This window comes from Nyctereutes procyonoides, unplaced genomic scaffold (genome assembly GCF_905146905.1).
Source record: "Nyctereutes procyonoides isolate TBG_1078 unplaced genomic scaffold, NYPRO_anot_genome, whole genome shotgun sequence".
NCBI lineage: Eukaryota > Metazoa > Chordata > Mammalia > Carnivora > Canidae > Nyctereutes > Nyctereutes procyonoides.
Window position 1 is genome coordinate 13,000,708 of NW_026575135.1, and position 18,067 is coordinate 13,018,774.

An 18,067-nucleotide genomic window follows, 5' to 3' on the forward strand; every position below is an offset into this window, starting at 1 on the left:
AAGAAAAGTAACAGATTATAGAGCTTACATTTCTTGCAGTTAAATTTAAATTTTAAAATGGCAAAAATATGCTTATTCTAATGAAAACTAAATAACCTTTTCATAAGCAGCAGGTATTTTTTCTCTGGATCTTCTTAAAAAGAATAGTATATGCCCGAATCCTTACAGAGGATAATATCAAATATTATAAGCATTTCTGCTAAAATGGACAAGAGTCAACCTCTCCTTATATCAAATTACATGATATGATAAATGGGACAGTATGATGTCTTGCACTAAATCTCAAAAACACAAAATAAATCAAAACCCAAAGACAATTTAAAGAGAACACTTCAATTATACTGAATCACTGCATTTAAAAAACAAAAATTATAACTTACCGGTAGTAAAGAAATAAAAGGAAAAGCATGGAGAAAAAACAGATTTAACTATTAAGAGTGGCAGTTTAAATTTCAGAGAAAAGTTAAATAAGGAGGGCTCCTTGATAGCAGCGTTCTAGACTTCCAACCCTAAGAACATTTTTGCAAGCAGTACAACAGCTACTACTGTCCTAGGTCAAACATGATCCCTCCCACCTTGTTCCTCTAAAGACAGATACTTTTGCAGCTTAATTGTGCAAATTAAGGTTCTTTGTTTACCTGCACTCTAGATGGTTTTACTAGTTTCTGAAATTCTCTTTGCCACCCAATTCATCTTGTTCACTGTTACCAGATAAACCTAAGTCTGATATTCCTACTTTAAAATCTTCAAGTACTTCCTTATTGCCTACAAAACTTAGTTTGGCATTTTAGGTTCTTCTATATTTGGTCCCAATCTGCTTTTTAGCCTTCTCACCCTTAGAGAGCAGTATTTAGCTAAATGTAGCAGCTAAAGTGTTCCTTAAACTCAGGCAACCTGCTTCAGTGTCTTTTCTCTTATTTCTCCCTCTCTCAATGAAAGACCAAATGGCATGCATTCTACTTTCTTGAGAACCAGCCTATTATTCCATTAATTAAGATCTTCCAGATTCTACCAGGCTAAATAACTCTTCTGGGAAATCCATCTCCAGGCTAAAATCCTATGTGTAGCTTTTCAGGCCCAACTATAGACAATAATAAAAGGCTTTTAGTGACAGGCTTGGGAGGGCTGCCTTTCCTATGTCAGACCTGATACTTACCTAATTTATCCCAGTTTCTGAAGGGAGATGCAATCCACCTCCACCCCAACCCAGTGCTCATATGCATATCTGCACTCCTAGCTTAGGCACTTCCATTCAGAGATTCCCTTATGAGACCTTTTCAGCCGCCTCTTTGGAGACCTCCTTAAAGGGAGCAAGGATGATGTATGCAATCTGAAGACACTCTCTCCACTCCATCTCAATACTTTCCCACTTCTAACCCTTCCTCTTCTCTCTTCTTCTTGGCCTCAGGTCCATAAAAGAACAGGAACAGCATTCTGTTTGAGACTCTCTTGGCAGTGAGATGATCCTCCAGATAACCATCATTTGCAATTTGCTTTGATTTACCTGACCCTCACCCAATGCCATTATGTTGGGGAAAATGGAACAGTAAGGAGAGCTAGCACCCTTTCCTTTGTGGCCTCTTGCTTATACTATCACGTAAGTGAATAAAGCCTTGATTGTTACTTTCAGTTTGGCTCAATGTCCTAACTGACCACTTTAAAACCTGGCAGCTCAGGACATCTTTCTTCCTCAAAATTCTTTATTCATGCTTACCATTACATGTAATCTTTACCTTGTATTATCATTAGTTGTATATACATATATAACCCATATACATAAGCTAAGGCAAATTTCTTAAAGGCAGGAATAGTGTTTATCTCTACAAACCCCACCACATCTAGCTAACACCTTACATTGACCAAGTATTTATAGAAAGAATAAATGGATATAACATTCCAGAAGTACCCTACACATAAAGTATCCTTAACAGGAAAGGAGAAAGAGAAGTAATATGATCTGAACTGCTTAAATAGAAGCAGTCTAAAAATCTCCAAGTGACCAAATGAAACTTTATATATTCTATTAAGTCCAGCAACATTTTGTAATTTATAATATGCTAACTCAAAGTCACTTTCACTAATAATGAGCAAACAAACTAGAAAAAAGATAATTTTGAAAAGGGAATACATTCTGGTTTCTGGTAAAGATGTGGTATCTTCAAATTAGCACATTATTAATCATGCAATTTGAATTGATTCATCTTTCTGAGCACCGTCCTAGTAATTTCAATAATGACCTTCACTTTTTATCCTTGATGCTTTTGAAACTGTATTATTATCATACAATATAAGAACATTTCAAACCTGCTTCGTGTCAAGTACAAATAAAAACAAAGCTGTAATGTTAGATATACTGAATACAGCACAAGAAAGATGCCAGTTACAAGTAAATGCAGAAAAAAATGAGATGAGGGAAAATAACTCAAGAAAGACTTTAAAGCAGAGCTTATTGTTTTGTTACCATATACAACATAATCCAAACAGTATGCAGTATACTCTAATGCTGTAAATTCAAAACATAAGCTACCAATACAGACAGTCTACAGAGAGCAGTATTTTAGCTTATGAAAGCTGCTGCAATGGCTTCTGCTTATTGGTTAAAAGAAAAATTAAAGTTATTCAGCAAAGCTAGGTATACTAAGTCCTAGAACCAGACAGACATAGATCATCACCTTGTATGTTTCTTCAGTGAAGTAACATGGACACTGTTAGATAAAAATAGGCAACTGTTAAGAGACTGCTTTACAACTTAAATTTAACAGCTTATAATAAAATTAGATCAAAAGCCTGTTGAGAACAATTCTTTTGATTCACTGTTGTAACTCACAGTGATATTGCTTTATTTCAGTTTGAGCAAAATTTTCCTCTGGTAAAAAAGAGGCCCCCATACTTCAAAGACTGTCTAAAAAAGTCTGACAACAACAAAAGGTCCCAAGCCTTCCTTCCTCTTTAGTTCATAAGGTTGCTGATCAGGGACAAGACAATGGGACTGTACATGCTAAAAGTTGCCATTTAATGCAGACTTCAGGTAAGATTGGTGATCTAAAATTCAGGAACTTCTTTCTTAAGCAGTTCAAGTTGCTGTAGATATAACTTTAAAGAAATGGAATACTGAAATAAAAATGTGTAAAAAGAGGATTAGGAAAGAAAAAGTAATGAAAAATTTATAACAAATTCAAGTACTGATAAACAGTATTATATTCCTCTGTGTTACTAGCCTACCACAAATCATACTGATGTATAGAGTAAGAATTTCGTAAGTCACTGTCAAATAAGAATCAACATACAAGCATGTGTCCACATAACAGATCTAATGAAATGACTTACCTGCCTTTATTCTCTTTCCCTTTCATTTTGTTTTCTTGACCTTTTCCTCCAGTAGGATCCCACTCTACACAGGTATCTTCAACTCTCAGGTTCAAATGGGATGAGGAGTTATCCAAACTGAAGTTTAATGCTGTCCAAAAAAATAGTTCACTTTTTAAAAAAATATAGAACATATCCACAGCACAACCACCATCACATTATTTTCCTTCTTAATTTATTCAGCACTGTACAAAGAGAATAAAGTTCAAATTTCTAATGCTGGAATGCCTGGGTGGCTCAGCGGTTGAGCCCCTGCCTTCAGCCCAGGGCCTGATGCTGGAGTCCTGGGATCGAGTTCCACGTCAGGCTCCCTGCATGGAGACTGCTTCTCCCTCTGCCTGTGTCTCTGCCTCTCTCTGGGTCTCTCATGAATAAATAAAATCTTTTTAAAAAATTCCTAATGCTAGCATTTAAAGTTTGCAAAAATAAGGCTGTAATTAACTAACTCCTACTTTATTTCCCATTATTGTTCTCTATATATCCTGCAACCCCAACCAAACACAATGTACTTGTATGGCCTCTGGTGTTACTGCTATTCTCTCTCCTGGAATTTCCATCAGCACATAATAATCTCAACTTTCTGTTATTAGAATATCAGTGGACTATCAGTTGATTGTTATGACTAAATAGGAAGAGGAACTGGTAGACTTGAGGATGTGGAAAAAAAGTGATGTAGAAAATTATACAGTCTGGCACACACATATTTTCTCTGAGGCTCTAATACTTAATGGTTTCATATTTAAACTCTCAGTAGTTTTGAATTAAAAAGCACAGAGAAACAGCCTATGACAGGAGAAGCAAGGAAACTGGCCCACCTAATAGAGATAGATGTATTACCTTCTCTCTTTGGAAACTGAAAGTAAATCATTAAAATGTATTTATTAAGCTGAATAATGCAGAATTCCTCAGATACTCCAATGCAATTCCCAGAATCTCTGCCTTACACAAGGCATCATCTACTATATATTTACTAATGAGTCTGCTTCTGTTAGTTGTATTTTCCTTCAAAAGTACAAATTTCTGGTAATTACTCATTGAAGTGATATTCCTTTATAACTCCATTTTACTTAAGGATATTACTTGATTTAGCCAAAGCTTCAATGTTTCTATGAAGTATGCATCATCAAACAACAAGATATTCATATACAGTGCCTAATGTTTACCTAGTAGATTAAAAAATTTTTTCCTTCACTGTTCTATAAAGAGCACTTTAATTTCAGCTATGGGTCTGATCCATTGTTCACTGTCTATTTATAAAATAACTTCCTATGTACAAATCTACTGAACATAATGCTTCTAGGAAATATCATACAAGTAAGTTATTAGCTTTTCAAAATCTGCATGTAAACAGAAATGAAATTACAAAAAGAATATAGTTTTCCAGTGTAAATGGTAACAAAATTCCTTACTAAAGGTTACTAAATAGGCACTTAAGAGTCACTTGATAAGCAGGTTACTAAAAAATTAGGATTAAGCAAATTTGACACCCTGCACTATCAAGAATGAGCTGCCTTAAGAAAACTGAACCACTTGGCTGGTTCAGTCAGGAGAGCATGCACTCTTGATCTCAGAGTGGTGAGTTTGAGCCCCACATTGGTTGTAGATATTAATAAAAACTAAAAAAAAAAAAAGTCCACAAACTTAAAAAAAAAAAACAAGAGTTAATTAACCCCTATATTAGCTAGTAGCTAATAATATGTTAGGGTATCTACATTCTGGAGAGAAAAAAAAGTACATTTAAGTCTAAGGTGCCATCAATTCTCAGGTGCTTGTTAAAATTCTAAGACTGTTCAAAAAAACAGGCAAGAAAAAAAATCCTAAGGCTGTTCCCAAATATTTAATATAATGGAGAAGGACAGAGTCATGAGTGGCAAAAAAAAAAAAAAAAAAAAAAAAAAAAAGGTGTCACCTTCAAGTCACCTGAGACTAGACTTAAATACCACAGCATGCAGACAGAAAGGTATGAACTTCAATCCCAGGGGTATAATCTTTCATTTCTCTCTCTCTCCCTCTTTCTTTTTTTCTTTTTTTGGTTTTGTATACTATCTCCTTTATGGGATGTCAACCAAGTCACTGAACCTCTCTCAGCTAACAGTGATACTGTATATTAAAAACAAACAGAAAATACAGGACTGGTCTCAAAAGTGAGGTCCCAAACATCAGATCATCTCTATAATACAGCTAGGTATTAGTTTCTGTATCTTTAAAAGTCTATGAAAACAAAGTACCAAAAAAATCAAAGTTATCGTTATGTTTCATGTTTGTGTTGGTACCTGTTTTCTCTGCACTGCAAAATTGCATCATAGCCACTATCATTTGAAACTAGAGAGTAATTTGTGATTAATATATCATTTACCTTTACAAGGAAGTAATGTAAAATTACTTAAAAATTCTATTCATAAGACCTTAGGTTACACATCACATGTGACAGTTCCAATAATATGAAATAGTGCTACTACATACATTGGAGAGACAGAAATGAAAGATGTTCACTATTTCCCACATTGAACACTGGTAAGAGGCAGGAAATCAAATTTTGGTAGGCTTCCACTATTTAACTTCCATCTTTCTCCCTTTCCCTCCAATTCTTTGTTCTATACATTTGTTTCTATGTTTGGTCAAAAAGTACTGCAATAAGCCAAAAAAAATTAATAATTGTTCACCGTGTCATCTTTTAAAAAACCTAGCCTTTTCCTCTGTAGCTCTTGCCACAGTGGTAGGTCACAACCACTCAGGGGTATGGAATAACTTTAGAAAAGTTGAGACCTATAGCCATTTAAGGAACAAATTCTGAGTCTCCCTGAAGGTCAGAACCATGTTTAGTGGGCCTCAAGGTTAAATTTCAGTCTATCCCCACCCCAAGGGGTTTACCTCACAGTGAGAATTCTTGGAAGGACTAAAACGAATTTAGTCTTTCTCTACAAACACTAAGACCATGAATTTGACTACTAAGATTCACACACTGCCAATAGGAGCAGCCAGCCCAACTCCAAAGAAACAAGCCAGCTGTTTATTTCCCTGAATCTGGAATCTGCATAGAAATGTATAGGTCCAAGTTTGGTCCCTAAATATAAAGGGTAAAAGAGAAGGAACAAAAGACATAAAAAGATACAATACTCCTGAGGGAGAATAATAATGCAATTTTACCTGACAAGGACTAAAAACAATTCAAGTTGTGTAGAAAAGAATCTACATATATATGACTATACTTTGAAATGGTTAAAATCTCTAAAGAAACCACAATAACATCTTAATTTGATTACAAGTAATTCAAAGTAACTGCATTCTTGGCTAAGTTATCTATAGTTCTTGAATAAAAACATTTGCTAATCTAAGCAAATTACTCAACTTAGTTTTTTTTAACTTTGTGACACATTCTTTTGAGTTTGTCTTGTCAATAACTTAGGGACTTCATAGTTTGTTTTATTTCTGATATAATATTTTTATATCACTTCCAAATCATATCAAACTCTGGCATGTAAACCCATCCAAATGCTTTATGAACTATGTCAGTAGACCACTTGAAAGCTCAAGTACCTCAACAATATGTTGAATCTGATTCTTGAAGTAAACCCAGTCAATTATCATCTCACAACTAACAAGATCTCTAGCACTATGGCCTTCCAAGTGCTAACTACCTAAAAAAAACTATGTTGAAATATGTTATTCTAGAGAGTTTTAACTAAATCCAAATTGCTCTCAGAAGACTAGAAACACCCAGGTTCCAGGCCCACAGTTAAGGGCTGGCAAGGAACTTGGAAACAGATTTTTTTTTTAAAAGATCTTATTTATTTGACAGAGAGACAGAGAGAGAGAGAGCGAGCATGCACAAGCAGTGGGAGCAGCGGGCAGTAGGAGAGGGAGAAGCAGGCTCTCTGCTCAGCAGAGAGCCCAACATGGGGCTTGATCCTGAACCCTGGAATCACAACCTGAGCCAAGGGCAGATGCTTAACCAACTGAGCCACCCAGGCAGCCTGGAAATAGATTCTTAATTACACTTTTCCAAGTTAGTTCTAGAGATCATAGGCAAGTCATTTAACGTATTTAAACTTCACTTTTTTCATCTACAAAATGGGTATAAGTAATATCTAGACTACTGTTCTCTCAAGATGGTTTTATTTTTTTTAATTAATTAATTTATTTATTCATTAGAGACACAGAGAGAGAGAGGCAGAGACACAGGCAGAGGGAGAAGCAGGCTCCATGCAGGGAGCCTGATGTGGGACACGATCCCGGGACTCCAGGATCACGATGAGCTGAAGGCAGATACTCAACCGCTGAGCCACCCAGGCATCCCCCAAGATGGTTTTAATAATCAAATGGAGAATTCTCAGAGTGCTCTGTAATCATTAATAAAAATACAAATGTTAATTTCTACAAGGTTTAAGAAAACATGGGGCAGCTGGGTGGCTCAGTTGGTTAAGGGTCCGACTCTTGATTTCAGCACAGGTTACGATCTCAGGGTTGTGAGATCAAGGCTGCACTGGGCTCTACACTAGACATGGAGCTTGCTTAAGATTCTCTCTCTCCCACTTCTCTCTCCCTCTCTGGAAAAGAGAGAGAGAGAAAAAAAAAGAAAGAGAGAGAAAGAAAAAGCGAGAGAAAGCAAGAAAAGAAAGCAGGAGCTAAACTGAATGGTACTTCCTCATTATTGAGCCATAATCCATTCCCTGAGAAATCTCTGGGCAAATTTCACTGATGCCTATGTATTTATATTAGATTGCAATTTATAAACTAACATCCACCATAGAATATAATGCCATCATCTTGGTTTATTTTACCCACCTGAACACCATCATAAAAGATGAACAAAGGAAAACCAATATTGTAGTCCTAATTCCCCCATCGATAAATTCCTACTGCTGAGAATTCCAAGTGTGTGTGTGTGTGTGTGTGTGTGTGTGTGTGTGTGTACACGTGCAGTGGGGAAAAAGTGCTACCATACATGAAATGCTTCCTCTTACAGTCTTGAATAACTTTAGATGTTTTGTTTTATGCTGTATAAATATCTATGATCTTACCTCTGGTCTCTAGAGTCACTGGATCAGAATACTCTCCAGCTACAGCTTTGTTACAAGCTCGTACTCTGAAATTCATATATTTTGAATCAAACTTCAAGCCTGAAAAAAATGAAAATGGTTTTCAGATATGAAAAATAAAGGGATCTATTCCAAAAGCATGAGTATGAACCTTCAGACACTTTCCCTCCTTGGAACTACTTTTATGTTAAAACGGTGATAATGCCTCAAATAAGAGTAATCAAAATTTATCTATTACTTTCTTCAAAAGAAATAAATTATATACAGTTTACCAACATGGATTTTTTAAAAATCTAGTGATAAAAAGGTACTTTCAAACCTTGTTAAAAGTGATGTTTCATTCAAGGAGAAATGCTAATTTAAAATAACATATTCAGGATGCCTAAATGGCTCAGCAGTTGAACATCTGCCTTTGGCTCAGGGTGTGATCCTGGAGTCCCAGGACTGAGTTCTGCATCAGGCCTGCTTCTCCTCCCTCTTCCTGTGTCTCTACCTCTCTCTCTGTGTCTCTCATGAATAAATAAATAAAATCTTTAAAAATAAATAAATACATACATACATAACATATTCAATTTCTGGAAAGAAGATATCCTAAACAATTTTTATATTTATGAAACATTGTCTTTTTATGTGAAAAATGAATTTAAAGAAAAAGTAAAGCATAGGAAACTCTGAAGTAATCAAGTCTAGATTAAAAAGTCCTAATCTATGGCATCTCTGACTGGCAACTCTGATTCTCAGAATTATGTTTGAGCCCCACAATGGACGTAGATTACTTTAAAATCTCAGTCTAAAAATTACTAGCTATGAGATCATCAACAACTTGACGGAGCCAGTTTTTGTATCTGCAAAATAGAATAATAGATTCAACTTCATAATTATAAAGATTAAATAATAATGTATTGTGTAATACACTTCAGCCCAGCTCCTGACAAATGGTAAGTGTTTAATAATGGTAATGTTACTGCTCATGCATAAGCTTGAACAATTCTGGAAACAGTTGGCCATTTCAAATACCAAAGCCCTATGTATGTAGAGATACCTTTTTAAAGACTTTTCAAAGGCTAACACAAATTTCTAATGACAAGTCACAGCTCTTTAAGTATTACTGTGAAGGTAGTCATAAAAAGGTAAAAGCAACAATTTTTATAGTACCACTGAAATGCAGAGTAGTACGTACATCTAGAAAATTGACAGCTTTTTTATTATTAAAAAATCAAGGGTAAAATTCAATGTTATTCTGAAATATTGTTTCCAGAACACCCCTTCATGTTTGTTTTACGTACATTGTTTTACCAGATTACAAATATCCAGAACTAATTAAAATGAAAGTCTTCCTGATATTTTAAGAGAAATTTACTTCTATAATAAATTATAGAAAAAGTCAGCTTGGCCAAAGAAGCTTAACTTTATCTTTTAAAGTAACTCAAAATACTTTTCACAATTACACTTACTTTCTGAGAATGAGATTTATGAAATGCAGTCATCATTTTACCTGACAGTGTAAATTCAGTACCCTTAATATTATCAATTGTCTCCCAGCATCGCTCATCCTTTACACGTGGAAGTCCATCAAAATTAGTTTTCCGATGTTCTAGTATAAAGTGATCAATCTTATTATCTTCTTCTGGCATTCTCCAAGCTACTGTTACAGAATTGTCTGCCACCAAACACTCTACTGGATCTATCTCTGGAGCTTTAGGGACTGAGAGGACAAAAAAAAAAAAAAAAAAAAAAAAAGCTCATTTCTTATTTATTATAGTACTAATCTAGTATTTATGTTTGTCATTCAAACTTTTTTTCATGTTGTTTTTTAATGGTGTAATTGAATGAGGCTAACGGAAAGGATACTCCATAAAGGCAAAGTAACTATTTTTCAAGGTTCCATATAAAAATTCACGTTTAAGGTTTTTTCATAGACTTACTCAAAGTTTATTAATAAAATCCTAGTTGGCAAAAAGCAAGTCAAATATGCTAAAGATTAATAATCAAGAATAACTTGTTATTCCTCAACACATACTTTTTAATCTACTACTTCAAACAGCTATGGAATATAGATTACAATCCTGAAATCGTGACCAGAACTAAAATCAAGAATCAGAAGCTGAGCTACTCAGGCACTCCCCAAAGTATTAATTTTTAAAAACTATGACAACAAAGGAATTATACACAAAAGTTAAAATGCAAAGCAATGTAGAACTTAACAAATAACAAAGTAAACCAAATATTTTACATCTTAGACAAAATAATCAAGACCATGATGAGTCCTAGAGGTCCCTGGGTGGCTCAGTTATGTATCTGACCCTTAATCTCAGCCCTGGTCTTGATCTCAGAGTCATGAGTTCAAGACTGTAGCCTGCATTGGAGCCTACTTTTTTTTTTTTAAAAAAAAAAAAAGACCAATATGAAAAGAATTTGATAGAAATTTGACACCTTCAAGCCTAACTAGTAAGAAAAGAGGAAAGGAGAAAAATGGGACAACTGATCTCCATTAACTATAGTCTCCAAAGTTCAACTCGTGTCTGTGTAATTGTACAATAAATATTTAGAATCTGATATACCTTATTAGTAAGATAAAAGATAACCAAGTAAGTATTTCTTTAAAGATTTTATTTATTTATTCATGAGAGAGGTAGAGACACAGGCACAGGGAGAAGCAGGTTCCCTATAGGGAACCTGATACAGGACTAGATCCCAGGATCATGACCTGAGCCAAAGGCAGACACTCAACCACTGACCCACCCAGGTGCCCTCCAATAAATATTTACCATTTGTCACTATGGTTAATTTTCTTAATCTAGCTTTTGTAGGGTTCTTGTCCCTATGATACATAACAAATGTTAATCTCAATTATTGAAACAAGCAATATAGACTAGTATTCACTGCCAAAAGAATAAACCACAGGCATTTATGAATTTAATATGCTCTGCACTGCCTACATGTGAGGAAATATAGCAGCCTATGGCATGTAATAATTTTGTAATTTTGCTGAGTCAAACACCGGTACAAAAGCCTGAAAAGTCAAAAGCCTGAAAGTTCCAAGAGGCTGATGTAAAGCAAAAAGCATTTAATTTGTAAGCAGGCCCAGCTAACTCCCCAGAATCTACATCTTAATTCAGCTGCTGTTCCAGTAAGAATGTATTGGCAAGTAGGTATTTCTTTCATGTGAACAATGACCTCCAAAAGAGAAGAAATTGCTAGAAGTGGCAACTGAGGTAAAAAATGACAAAAAAAAATATCCAAGAAAGTGATGATACCTGGAAGGAGAAAGAAAATTTTGATAATCTAAGAGTGGTATATGTCAAATTAAGGCTGACCTGGATCTAATGTGTGGAAAGTTCACCCAAGATTCTATACAGAAGAGAAGAGTTCATCAAATGGGGGACAGAGCTTCAGGGTAAGATGAAAAGTGGTATATTTGTAACAGAAAAAAATACTTAGGAAATGCAGGACTTTCTTTGGAAATGAGAATGGAAAGCAATTCACAGCAATTTCCATAAAGTAACACTCAACTGGCAATAGTGTGGAAATTGGTTCAAGAATTTTATGTTCCTGTATGTGAATGTAAAAAGGCAAGTGACATCAACACTGCCACAGATATGTTTCTCTTCTTAGCTGCAGGAGCTCAGAGAGGATGAGGATATAAATTCTTAAGTTTTAGTGTATAAAAAATAGCTTAGAGTAGAAGAAAATGACTAGAATTATTATCACTACCACTTCCATTTTTCAAACTCAAGTAAGTGTACAACTCATGTTACTATACATACTACAGTGTAAGAGTTGATTTTTGTGGTGTTTATGGAACAGATTATTAAAGGATGAAGATACTGGTTTTTCGGGATGCCTGGGTGGCTCAGCGGTTGAGCATCTGCCTTCAGCTCAGGGCATGATCCTGGGATCCCGATTGAGTCCCACACTGGGCTCCCTGCAGGGAGCCTGCTTCTCCTTCTGCCTCTCTCTCTCTCTCTCTCTCTCTCATGAATAAATAAATAAAAATCTTTTTTTAAAAAAAGGTATTTGTTTTTCTAAGTTAATCTGATTCCATCTTATGGGAAATTTTTATGCTATCACAGAATAAAAAATTAGTGACATGAATTCATCTTTCACAAATTTTAACAACCTACTATAATCTTCCTTTCAGATGAAATTCCTCCACAAAAGGTTTTCTTGTTTTTTTTATTATACTTCATTGCTTGAGGCTGTCATAACACAGTTTGCCAAAAAAGGAAATCCTACTGTGTATGCAATCTACTTGACTTTTTAGTAGACATGGCCTTGGTCTGTTAAGCCATGACAGAAAACCCAAGAGAAGGAAAGTAATGGTGAAAAGACTGCTTTTTAACAGTTTTTTCCAAAAAAAATCAAAATAATAATACTCATGTATACATTCATAATCCACAACTCCTGACTTTCCTTCTGAATTTAGAAATAGTGTGAATGACACTATAATAGTAATTCTGAAAGGCGAATTTACAGGTAGATATCCACTGACAAATATACCTCCTTCCTCTATACCTATGGTTCCTTCTGTCATCTTTTCCTTCTATAAACTCCTCTAGAGGGACGCCTGGGTGGCTCAGCAGTTTAGCGCCACCTTTGGCTAGGGCATGATCCTGGAGTCTTGGGATAGAGTCCCACATTGGGCTCCCTGCATGGAGCCTGCTTCTCCCTCTGCCTGTGTCTCTGCCTCCCTCTCTCTCTCTCTCTGTGTGTGTGTCTCATGAATAAATAAAATCTTTAAAAAAAGAATAAACTCCTCTGGAACTACCACACAGGTTAATACCTCACTTAAACTACCCTTCCTTATTAGTTCCATTTTGGTTTCATGACTACTAACCTATCTTTACAATCATATTTTAAAGTCCCTGACCAAATACTCAGAGAATGGTTTCATATGATTAACACTCTCTATTCAAAAACAGCTAATCTCCAAAAATTAAAGCCAGTTCTAACTAGAACCTGTAATAAAAAGCACCTCTAAATGAGTAAAACAAACACCTGATCCCTCAAATCATCATGTTCAAACTGTTTTAGCTATCAACCTAACACCACTTCTTGACGTTAGCTAAAAAGAGAATACCAACAAACGGTCCTTAGTTTGCTTTCTCACATAAGTGGGAAATTTGGGGGCTCAATTTCAAATGGTTTTTGCTATCCTCATACTAACCCTTATACTAATACTCTAATAAACCAATTTTAACCTATTACTACTGGAAATAAAAGTTCATCTAAGCCAACAACCACAACTATACTGGTAATGGCAGCAGCTAATATGCACTGAGTATTAACTAAGCGCCTGGCACTATTTTCAAGCAATTCAGAGGTTTGAATTCATTTAATCCTCATACAAACCCTAGAAGAGTAACATCACATTTTCAAGATGAAGAAAATGAAACAAAGTTAAATAATTTGTTCAAGGTTCACAGTAAGTAAATGGCAGCCAGGATTCAAGTCTAAGTCTGGCCCCCAAACCCACTGTTAACCATCATGGTATATTGCTTCTCTTTACCAAATTAACAATCATAGATATCCCTTTAATAGGATTCTCAAAATGGGACTCCTGGGTGGCTCAGCGGTTGAGCATCTGCCTTTGGCTCAGGCGTGATCCCAGAGTCCCTGGATTGAGTCCCACAACAGGCTTCCTGCAAAGAGCCTGCTTCTTTCTCTGCCTATGTCTCTGTCTCTCTCTGTGTCTCTAAAATATTTTTTAAAAATTCTCAAAATGGAATTTTTACTACCAGTAAAATAATTCTCTAAAAATAAAGACTACCAAATTTAATTATTCCCTAGCTGAATGAAGGAAAAAACCCACACTATACTTAATATTTACATTTCAAAGTCCATTACAATACCAAATTTAATTATTCCCTAGCTGAATGAAGGAAAAAACCCACACTATACTTAATATTTACATTTCAAAGTCCATTACAATAAAACACTTCACATGTAATATATGTACATACTTACCGGGTAAAAACTTCAAAGTTTGCAGCATCTGTCTTTCCTGAGAAAAATCCACCATTAAATGAGTCATGTTGTCACTGACCTTTGGTTTCAAAGAAAGGCGAAAGGCTGAAGCCATTGTTACTCTACGGTAAACACAAATATACTTTTAAAAATAAAAGAATGGAGAGTATGCCATATTTAATTTATAAATGAAGATAGAAGTTATTTCATTTTAGTGATTTCAGAAACTATAACAAAGGTAACAAAGCTAAAAAGAAATTTGTTCTGAGTCTTTAGAAAATTAAATAAAAAACTTTAAAATGTTTTTAAATTTAGACATTTAATATAACTTTAAGTAATTTTCTTCCAGCCAGTTTTATAAAATTGCACACAAAAATTTCACAAAAGAAAATATCCCTTATAAATCATCATTCACAGACCCAAGAGATGTCTGAACCTATGTATACTCAATCTCACTGACTTCCTGATGCCAACCTCATTCCTTTTCATATGCCAAATAACGAACTCTACACTCTTAGTAGTCACAGCTACTCCCTGTAACCTCAATTAAGAGTAAAAGTACCCTGACCAAATACTGTACAGCCTAGTACCTGCTAAAGATAGGGCATGGATGAGAAAGGAGAGAAGTAAAATCACAATTTTGAATACCATGCTAGTAGGTATCACCCTGATGTATCAACATCTGATACATGGAAGGATACAAGGAGAAACAGCCCATATGCCATGGAAATAATAGTTCAAAAATACTTATTAGATGGGTGTGGTATAAAAAAAACAGACATATACACAAAAGAAGCTATATCAGACCTCATTTTACCCAAAGTATGGGGAAACTTTTCTGTCAATTAAAACTAGAGATTAAAAGAAATTCTCATATTCTATTAATTTGTCATTTTATCTCAAATTTCTATTTTCACATTACAGTAAATTTCCACAAGTGTCACAAAGTAACTTCCCTTATCTTTGGTAAAAGAATGATTAAAAGTACTATTCATGGAATGTTGTCCTGTTAGTACATAATTTGGGAGAAGAAGTAAAACTGACAAAGGGAATACTAGGCCTAGTTATTTAGATCTGGCAAATTTACCCAGAGATAATGTGGTATAAAAGATATTAAATTTATTGCTGCATTCAATTATTTTATTTCACTTTAAAACTAGGAAAGTAATCACTTTATTAATAACAGTGAGTCAACAATAGCTGAACTATCGATCAAGAAGAATGTTCTATACTGAAATACAACTTATGGGGAAGTGAACTCACTGAAAACCAAGCATAATGCTGAATATTTCACACACATTACTTTAAGCTGTTGGTTCTCAAAAATTAAATTTCAGATTACATCAATAAGAGGTTAGGAACAAAACCTAAGTCTTACTTTGTTCTTTAAAGCCCCAAATATCTTTTCATTTGAAGACTTCTGAAAGAGCTATATTCAGATAGGTACTTAGTATAAAAGACCACTGAATCAATGAAACTACTTGGATTTGAAACTACTTGGATGCTTCTAAATCTACTTAAATGTTGACAGCTGTTGAAAAAATCTAAAAGTATTTTAGGGAATTTAAATCTAAAATTTTATCTATAGGGATCCCTGGGTGGCGCAGCGGTTTGGGGCCTGCCTTTGGCCCAGGGCACAATCCTGGAGACCCGGGATCGAATCCCACATCGGGCTCCCGGTGCATGGAGCCTGCTTCTCCCTCTGCCTGTGTCTCTGCCTCTCTCTCTCTCTCTCTCTCTCTCTCTCCCTCTCTGTGTGTGTGTGACTATCATAAATAAATAAAAATTTAAAAAAATTTTATCTATAAAACTTGATTTTAGGATGCCTGGGTGGCTCAGCAGTTGAGCATCTGCCTTTGGCTCAGGTCGTGATCCCAGAGTCCCAGGATCGAGTTCCACATTGGAGTCCCCTCGGGGAACCTGCTTCTTTCTCCCTTTGCCTATGTCTCTGCCTCTCTGTATCTCCCATGGATAAATAAAATCTTTAAAAAAAAAAAAAAAACTTGGTTTTAATCACTGTGGCCTCAAAGAAAAAGAATGTCCTCCAAAAGTGTGTTAGAAAGGTCCATCAAAACCTAAACTGAATAAATTTAGGTAATTGTGCCTGAAAGCCCAAATCAACAACCTAAAATCCATAGATAATTCTCTACATTACAAGAACCAGATGGTTAGGAATGTTTTAATTCACCTTGACTTTTTTTATTTATTGCCTATAGTACAAATTGAATACAAAGATCCTTTCCCCTCAGTTTCATTTTTACAAAGAAAAAATAACTGCAAAACATATAAATGAACACTTTCCATTTCCTCAAATTATCTAATTAACTTGACTCACCTTTTCATGACCCCTTTCTTTTTTTTTTAATTTTTTTTTAAATTTTTATTTATTTATGATAGTCACAGGAGAGAGAAAGAGAGAGAGGCAGAGACACAGGCAGAGGGAGAAGCAGGCTCCATGCACCGGGAGCCCGACGTGGGACTCGATCCCGAGTCTCCAGGATCGTGCCCTGGGCCAAAGGCAGACGCCAAACCGCTGCGCCACCCAGGGATCCCATCATGACCCCTTTCTTTCAAGAAGCATAAGTCCACAGCAAACCTCAACTAATCCTCTTCCAACATTACTAAAAGCACCCATAAATACATATTAGTGATAAAGTTACAGAGATCTGCTATTATCTTTTCATTTCAGTTGCTTAGTTCTTCTTGTCATTCCCACTGTTTCTCCTGCATAACTTCTACCACAACAAATGATAAATATTCAGTTCTCACAAATGATTTTTACATATTTGATTCTCTGCTCAAGTATGTTAGACACTCTTTCTTAAACATCATTTTTGCCCTCATATAAGAGAATAATCCTTCTTCACTAGTAAAAATTATCTTACTATGATTATGTATTTAAATTATTTTTATATCATAAATGGCAATGATGGAATTCTAGCAGCTTGCTTCTAGCAGCACCTAATAAAATATATAAGAGAAACCTGGACATTTTGAAGTTAAAAATCAAGTTTAAAAAATTAAGTCAAGACCCAGAAGTGTTCTTGAGAAGGAAGTAATAATTTCATGGGTAGCCAAAATAGATAATGTATAAGCTTTTTTTTTTGGGGGGGGGGGGGGGCTTGCCATGACAGAGAAAAGGAATTCCAACTCCTAAGATCACCTAAAAACTAATTAAATCAAGCCAAGAAGTGGGCATAGAAGAGGCAAAGAGGTCAAGCTTTACCAAAGCTCTGCATTCAAGCCATGAAAATTCATCATTAAATTGTGACAAAGCTGGACAAAGAAAGATGTCAGGGGTAAGGACAGATTCTTGGAAGTAGAGAACCATACAGATTCCTAGGAGAGGAACAAGAGAAGATCTTGCAAGGGCTCTTGAAAAGTCTTTGGATAAGCCGAAGCCTGATTAGGAAATGACTTCTAATCCATAAAATCAGAGACCATAGCAAGACTTAGGGAAGTATGTGCCTAAACTGAAGAATAATCTAGCCACAGTAAAAGATGGGTTACACATAGCAAATTCCAGCAGATACAACCTAATTCTATCTTACTCAAAAAACTGACCTACCTAGCACCTACCTACTCACATAGCCAATACTTTTCACCTTCAGACTCTCATAATCACCTTTCTACATCCAGAATAAGATGATCCATGTTTTTAACCATTCCCTGATATAAAATACACCAAAAATACC

At 35.3% G+C, this 18,067-nt stretch overlaps 1 protein-coding gene across 5 annotated transcripts in view; it reads right to left on the reverse strand.

The window, feature by feature from the left end:
* Window positions 1-18,067, reverse strand: part of FSD1L (fibronectin type III and SPRY domain containing 1 like) — a 66,509-nt gene that overhangs the window by 13,517 nt on the left and 34,925 nt on the right. For 4 of the 5 annotated variants that reach the window (XM_055301973.1, XM_055301971.1, XM_055301974.1 and 1 more), the window contains 5 exons: window positions 14,373-14,494; window positions 9,901-10,110; window positions 8,388-8,486; window positions 3,328-3,457; window positions 2,673-2,705 (listed from right to left, as the gene is read on the reverse strand). In XM_055301973.1, the coding sequence (XP_055157948.1) occupies window positions 2,673-2,705; window positions 3,328-3,457; window positions 8,388-8,486; window positions 9,901-10,110; window positions 14,373-14,494 (594 nt within the window). The remainder of the gene's footprint in view (window positions 1-2,672; window positions 2,706-3,327; window positions 3,458-8,387; window positions 8,487-9,900; window positions 10,111-14,372; window positions 14,495-18,067) is intronic. The other variant, XM_055301972.1, reaches the window with a different exon arrangement.